This window comes from Miscanthus floridulus, chromosome 4 (genome assembly GCF_019320115.1).
Source record: "Miscanthus floridulus cultivar M001 chromosome 4, ASM1932011v1, whole genome shotgun sequence".
NCBI lineage: Eukaryota > Viridiplantae > Streptophyta > Magnoliopsida > Poales > Poaceae > Miscanthus > Miscanthus floridulus.
The window spans coordinates 107,576,469-107,583,687 of record NC_089583.1 but is presented as its reverse complement, the minus strand read 5'-3'; the positions used below and the strand labels follow the sequence as shown (position 1 = coordinate 107,583,687).

At 44.9% G+C, this 7,219-nt stretch overlaps 1 protein-coding gene across 1 annotated transcript; it reads left to right on the top strand.

Annotated features, from left to right (window-relative positions):
• The first annotated feature begins 3,320 nt into the window (after nucleotides 1–3,320).
• LOC136550266 (uncharacterized) lies at nucleotides 3,321–6,863 on the top strand. The gene is made up of 5 exons (XM_066541775.1): nucleotides 3,321–3,769; nucleotides 4,394–4,457; nucleotides 5,498–5,662; nucleotides 6,043–6,108; nucleotides 6,199–6,863. Exons 1-5 carry the CDS (start codon nucleotides 3,465–3,467, stop codon nucleotides 6,424–6,426), a joined length of 828 nt encoding a protein of 275 aa, XP_066397872.1. The 5' UTR covers nucleotides 3,321–3,464; the 3' UTR covers nucleotides 6,427–6,863.
• The last annotated feature ends 356 nt before the right edge of the window (nucleotides 6,864–7,219 follow it).

Below are 7,219 nucleotides of genomic sequence, written 5' to 3'. Positions count from 1 at the left end.
ATTGCCAATAAGTGACAAGTACAACCTCGATAAGATAATCGCTTAATGTGTGTGAAGAAGCTTAGAGAGGGTTCAAACCGGACTTGGAAGCTTAGGCAAATCAACCTAGTTCAAGTAAACAAAAGAAGCTCATGATAAGTGACAAGTGTTCAAGGAATGATTATAATTGACAAATCCTACAGGTGGTTCTATGATTATTCCTACACGTGGTATATCTAGATTATCACATTGTTACAAGTGGTATTCATACAAGTGATACCTAGCACATCAAATGGTAGTTCCACAAGTGATACTCAACTTTAAGTGATCATTAAGTAAAGAAAGTTTCCTCACTAACAACAGCTCAAGTTTATCAAATGGATGACCCATGCTATGACATAGGGGGAGGTGCCCCACCGATTGGTATCAAGGTCAAAGATCCTACATGAGTGATCACAAGGGCTACAAGCGGTGTCATTCCAATATATTTAGAAGTGTCCATAAAAAATGCAAGATTCAAGTGTCAACCATCTTCCCCAATGCAATCCTTTGTATCAATAAGAAGCAAATCTTTTATGGAAATTGATGACAAAGGGAGAGAAGTTGGAACAAAGATATGATATGTAATTGCATCATGGGGAGAGGTAGAAGTTGGACATGGACAAAGAGGGAGCAACATTGAAGAAAGGAGAAGGATCAAAAAATTTGGACAAGAAAATCACACAAGTATGTCGAGGAGGACACGGCCGTCGTGGCCGTCGCGCACGACCCAGGCGAGCGAGACGGCCCGTGCCACGAGGGCGGATGCATGGGGCGGGAGTACCAGGTGGAAGCCGTTGTGGTCGAGGAAGCCGAGGAGCGACGTGGGGTGGAGCAAGCGGAATCGGCGGAGGAACGCGCTATCGGCGACGAGGTGGCGAAAGGGGACGCAGGCGGCTGCGGTGCGAACGAGGTCGGGCGGCTCCGGGAGACGGAGGAAGATGTCCGATAGGAGGTCGTCGGTGAGCAGCGCCGGCGAGGCCATGTCACAGCTGGCGGGAGAGAGGGGACTTGGGGTTGGGGTTGCTGGGAATTGGGATCGTTGGTCAAATTTATGGGCTGGTCCGCTGGTCCGAACAGTTCAACAATGGCACGGTTGGTGGTAGTGAATTGTCGAAAGGGATTGAGAGGACTATTTGAGCCAGATCAAATCTCAGCCCACCTGATCTCACTCGACTTGACCTGCCCACTTCTTCTAGACCGAATGGGCCCTAAGGATTTTGGTCCATATCTTACGAGGGTCTATCCCTGATTGAAAGCACTTTTGGGCCTTTTCTGGTCTGGTTTTAGCCTAAAAATGCTCAAGACTGACTAGCACTTTGAGTGAAGACTAGCTCTAAGAATTATGTAACAATCGTGCTATGTGTTCTAATACGTCTTGGAAATAGACGTTGTATCTTGGTTAAACGTGTTGGTCAAACTATGGTCTTATGTTGGAGTTAGATTGGAAACATGATCGCATGTTGAATTTAGATTAGAAACATGTGGACATTAATAGTGATATGTAGACGAGGAGAGCAGTGATGTGTATGGAATCAAGAAATGACTCGAATGAGAGGTGCATTAAATTTTTCATTAATATAGACAATACTCAAAAGCAACATTATCCATACGAGCAAAAATGTATTATTATTTAGATACTATTATATTATATCTTCTCGTATTGTACATGGGCTACAAGCCTACAATGCTTAGCACAAGTTATTAGTTCTATGACTAGACTAGAGTTTGTGTGTATCTAAAGAGTTAGGGTGACGTGGATAGTCGTGGCATCACATAGCAGACTATTGTTAATGCGTGTTAGTGGGGGTTTACACTACTTTATATTTGTGCTTGCAGGCTGCAAATGATTTGCTTGAACGGCCCCTGTGATGCGTGACGCATGTGTACGCGTAAGATTATTATTGAAAGGAAACCCCGCAACGGATGGCAATAATGCACACAGGCAGAGGCAGCACCACGGACGGTGCACGGTGCACGGGTGGGATTGCCGTCCCTTTCCGCCCGCACTTCCTTGGGGAGGCACGACATCCCTTGCTTCGTGTATTATATACTCACTTGCCCACCATTACCGTGTGAAAGCAAACAACGTCACGAGTTAAAAGAAAACACGAGCAACAGCACCGTGACTGCTTGATTGTTTTTAACCATTGCTACGGGTACTTGTAGCTACACATCTTGCCACTCAAAATGCAGGCACTAAGTTAATCAGGCTATTAAAAAATGCTAGTCCCTCTATTCTACTAATTTTTGTGCATGACATCAGGAAAATATATTCCACAATGTATGCCCATTGACAATATCAAGAGTGTAGCTATTGATGTTTCCACTCTGTCCCTGATTAAATGATTTGAAATAAGAGAAGAGAGAGAACAAGAGAAGTGGCGGTATCTATTAAAGGTATAGATGACCATTTCACTTTAATCTTTTTTTTTTGGGAAAATATGTTCTTGGTTAGGTTGATCATGTGTTAGACAAACATTGCAAAACCAATGGAATATCATTTTGCAATAAAGTTTCGCTCTGAATAAGTATAAAGTCACTTTATATTCATCGTAAGTCAAAAATTCTAACTTGGATTCAAAATAGTAAAAGTATATCAAATCTACATGTTCAAAAGGCGCATGATCTGATCTCATTGAAAATTTAGTTAACTGATTTGATGTTACAAGCTTGGTAAAAAAAAAGGGACTTGGATCACATTTAAAGTGTAGTAAAAGTAAAATCTGAAAAAGGACCTCCGTGCTGTACATTCTATTATGGGCATCCAGTTTGGCATTGCTAATTTTTATTTTTTCTGCTTGCCTAAAATGCAAAGCATGAGCGCCGGCCGAATATAGCGTCACCCCAGAAACCAAAACCGGCCGAATTTTAGCTGATGCAAGTTTTCAGGTGCCCCCGAAGCGGCGGCTGGTCGGCTGCCGCCTCCGCCTGTCCGTCGTGGGGCGTGGGCGGTGGGCCGTGGAGGCGTGTCCGCAGCAGTGGATAGGAACGCAGCCACCTACTCCTGCTGACACATGGCCCCCACCGGCCCGCCCACCAGCCTGGCGGGCCGTCCCAACCACCTCTAAACTACTCCAATCACGCGCGCGCGTTATTATTGCCACCGGCGTTCCCACGGGTAATCGCCCGTTAACCAGCACCCCCGTCCCTTCTACCTGTTTTTCCAATACATAACTGATAGATGGGCCCGGAAAACAAACCGCGCACCTGGTCCTCGCCATGGACCCACCCGTCGGTGGGTGAGGTCGTCATGGAAGCTGGTGCGTCTTGTATGTCGAAGCGCCCCCCAAGATTTACCGATCCAAATGTGCGCTTCCCTCCCGCACGTAATTGAAGGCGATTTATTAGACGTTAAAAACCCGACGCGATACGGAGCCCCGCAACTAAGCGGAAAGCTTCAAAGGGTGGGAGGGGGAGCCTGAGCAAGAGAGGAGGTGGAGGAAATGGCGGCGGCGGAGGAGGTGTCGACGGCGGCGAGGACTATTAGCAGCCTGGCGGCGGAGGAGGGGGAGCGGCGGGGCGAGAGCGAGAGCGAGGGGGAGGAGCCGGGGGTGGCGGCCGTGCTGGACTTCGACATGCTGTGCGCGTCCGTCGCGCTGTCGGCGGAGAGGAGGAAGGCCGCCGCGGCGCCGGCGGGTGCGGCCGGCGACTGCGGCGGCGGCGGAGGCGGAGGGGTGCAGAGGATGTGGGAGGGCGATGTCGTGCTGGATTGCCTGGAGGACCGGCGAATCGCGCTCGAGGCGTCCTGGTAGGTGGAACTAACCTCTTCTTCCCCGTCGTTTCATGCAGCTGTAACGGTAATGGTTCTGGTTGTGGTTGGGTGTGTGGTTGAGAGGATCTTGTCGTGTTGGTCGAGGGGGCAGAACTCGGGCGTTTCATTGGAGGTGGATTCCTCTTTTCCTAACGGGTGCACTGATTTCGCTGCGGATTTGGGAACAAAGGAGGCTGTTCTTCATCCGGAGTTTTAGAAATGGAGAAATACTGTTTGAAATGGCAACTTTGCTTAGTAGTAATTTGGGCGAGGCTTTCATGCAGAGGAGGCAGCTCCTCCACTGAGATTTGTCAGAATTATTTGCCCAAACTTTAAGCTTTCTCTTCAAATGGCATCCGCCAGAATTTAGTGACGAATTGGACTTATGACAATTCTATTGCTGAGTCGTCAATGCAAAATCTTCATATTTTAAAATGAATTGTTACCATTACCAACAGGGAACATTCCCCAAAATGATGTCGTAGCCTCTGCTTTTATGCTATTCTAGTGTTTCTGCAAAAATATTCCACCTTTCTTTGTTATAGAACATTTTTCTTCGTCAACTATGATTAAACTTTGCTGTTTCTCGTTTTAAAGTTGTTTGCTTGCAACTGTTTGCAGCTGCCCATGCTATCGGTTTGGTAAGAACATGCGGAGAGCCAATCTCGGATCTTGCTTCCTTCAGGTACAGATAACCCATTCACCAGAGAATGAGCATATTTCATCCATTTTTTGCTGTTACTTGGTGTCCAAAAAAGTATAGTCTGTAATTCTGTATAGGTATGTTATATGTAAGCTGCAAGTGATTATGTTTATTGTCGTGTTCTTGATAAGGCGTGAAATGCAAGCCGCCTCCATGCTATTTTGACAACAATAGGAAAGCAACCATTTTCTCAGCCTTGTGCTTATACTATTATACAATGTAGTGGCTGATGTGCAGCTCGTTTGAATTGACTTGGCGATGTGAACAGCATTTTGGATAATCCCTTATTCCTGTGGCATGTCTTAGACCTGGTCTAGCTGAATGGCCTGTCTTTTTTATTTCGTGCTGCATAAAATGTGCGCCTGTCATTCTAAATATTCTATGTTGGAGGGAATCAGACTGCACGTTGGACTGACAGATTGCTGCCAGTATATTTTACTCATTTTAACCACTCTGTCAGCCTTGAAAGACCAACTTGTTTTTATCTTTAGCTCAGTCAGTGCTTTCACAAACGTGTTGTTGGGTTTTCTCATCTCATATTATTTAGCATCAATTATGTGCAATACTATATTGAATTATATGGTCAGTTTGTTATCCTTAACAAAGTGATGAAAGGAGATTATACTCTTCTTCAACATATCTACTTTCATATATATTAAGGGTGCTGATCCATGTTTTAAAGGCGGCTAGGCGTCCAGGCGAGTGCTTGGTACGCCTGGACGCCTAGGCGGCGCCTAGGCGATAAGGCGCCACTGTTTCCCAAGGCGAGCTGGGTACGCCTGGACGCCTAGGCGACGCCTTTTAAAACACTGGTGCTGATGATTCTCGCCTAAATTGGATGGCTCTAACCTCTCTGTCTGCTATATATATCCATAGTTGTGGTGTTGTGACAATCTCGTTGCCATTGATTTTAAGTTTTCCTTTTTATTACAAGTTTATTTGAGTGTAGCTTCATCTTATGTTGTTAATTTTAATGTCTTACTCTTATTCACCTTGCTGATCCTAGATGAAATTTCTTTCAGGGAATGGTTTACTGCATTCTGTTAGCTGCTGTCCTGATCAGCCTAATTGCCTTTTCTGTAACAAGGCATCATATATATTTATATGTGGGACTTGGCTCTGTCCTCTTGATAGCGATCTATACTGGTTATTTCCGGAGAAGAATAAGGAAGCAATTCAACATTCGGGCAAGTATTTCTTGGGATAGCTATTTTCAGATATAGTATTCAGAAAGCTTCCTGTTTACTGCAAGAGCCAAGATGTAGCAATTATTGCAGTTGCTTCAGTGCTCATCTTTTCTAGAATTGTACCATCCTTGATGTCCTTGTGCAATTGCTGTACCATTTTGCAAAGCTAAAAGCCTAAAATGAAAGTAACTGAAACTTGGAGGTATATTGATGGCAACGTATAATCAAGGTCATACCTATCAACCCAAGTATGATGTCAACGCCGGAGAAATATTAGTACATGTACTTTAATTCTAGAACTGCAAACATAAATTTTTTAGGGAGATGCCAATCTTCATTCTGAAGAAGCTTACTATTCACCCTTTTTGCACTTATTACAGGGTACTGAGAGCAGTCTTGACGATTGTGTTCTCCATCTCATATGTCCTTGCTGCACGCTGTGCCAGGTTATATCTACAAAAGCCCATCTGCATCCCAATATTACTATCTTATTTTTTTACTATTGTAAACTCACATGTAATGTCTTCTGAATTCAGGAGGCTAGAACTTTGGAGATGAACAATGTCCAGTGTGGTGTCTGGCATGGACGAGGTGATGCCATTTGTTTAGGGAGCAACGGTGAAGGAAACAAGGCTTTCGCTGCCCTGAACAAGGCCTCTCTTGTGCCCATAAAGTCCCCAGGGTTGTGTGGCATGGATAGAACGTCAAATGCTGCTGACGAGCATGAGCCACTTGTTCCACCAGACCAACTGGAGCATGTTTAGGTATTCTGTATCGCTACAACCTCTGCACTTTCCCAGAAGGGCTTGGACAGCACTGAGGAAAAAAAATCATGTGTACTTCAATTGCCTGCCGGCTTATTAGGTGCCTGCATCCATTGATCCTAAGAACTGGACTTTGCAGCAACCATACATGGGTGATGATGGGCGGAATCGGCCTGCTGCCGCTGTTGTAAAATTCAGTGATAGCTTTTTTTCGTGCAGTCCAATTATTTTAGGTCCAAGACCGTATCTGCATAATGTCACAGGCACGTGCTCAGGCCTTTTGCCTGAATCCAACTGTCAATTTCAGATTCAACTTAGCAGTTCCAATGATACATAGACATGAATGAAATGGTAATGTTCTCTTCACCGGCCGTGCTTGTTCCCTATATCTTTCTTAGGCTGTCCCCTGTCATACTTGTTTCCAGGAGCTTGATCAACATTGTTTTTCTTTACGAAATGTCATTTTCTATCACAAATCTGCGCACAAGACCATTTGCCATTTTCTATCACAAATTTGTGCACAAGAACATTGTAAGAGGAATTGCCTGCGTAGAAATATTACAGAGCTAACACTGAACTTCACACCAGCACAATTTGATTCCCATTCAGAAGGCATTTGCGGGAGATCTCAGAAGCATGTGGATTTGTTTTTTTTTTTTGTCAGGATAAGCAGAAGCCTAAGTACAATTATTGAAAGGGATTATCCTGACAAAAGCCTTGCAAAGTTGCAGGCCAGCTGCTTGGTGGGTGTCTTTCTCTGCCTTTCTTTTTTCTCAGTGTGGGATGGCCTTTT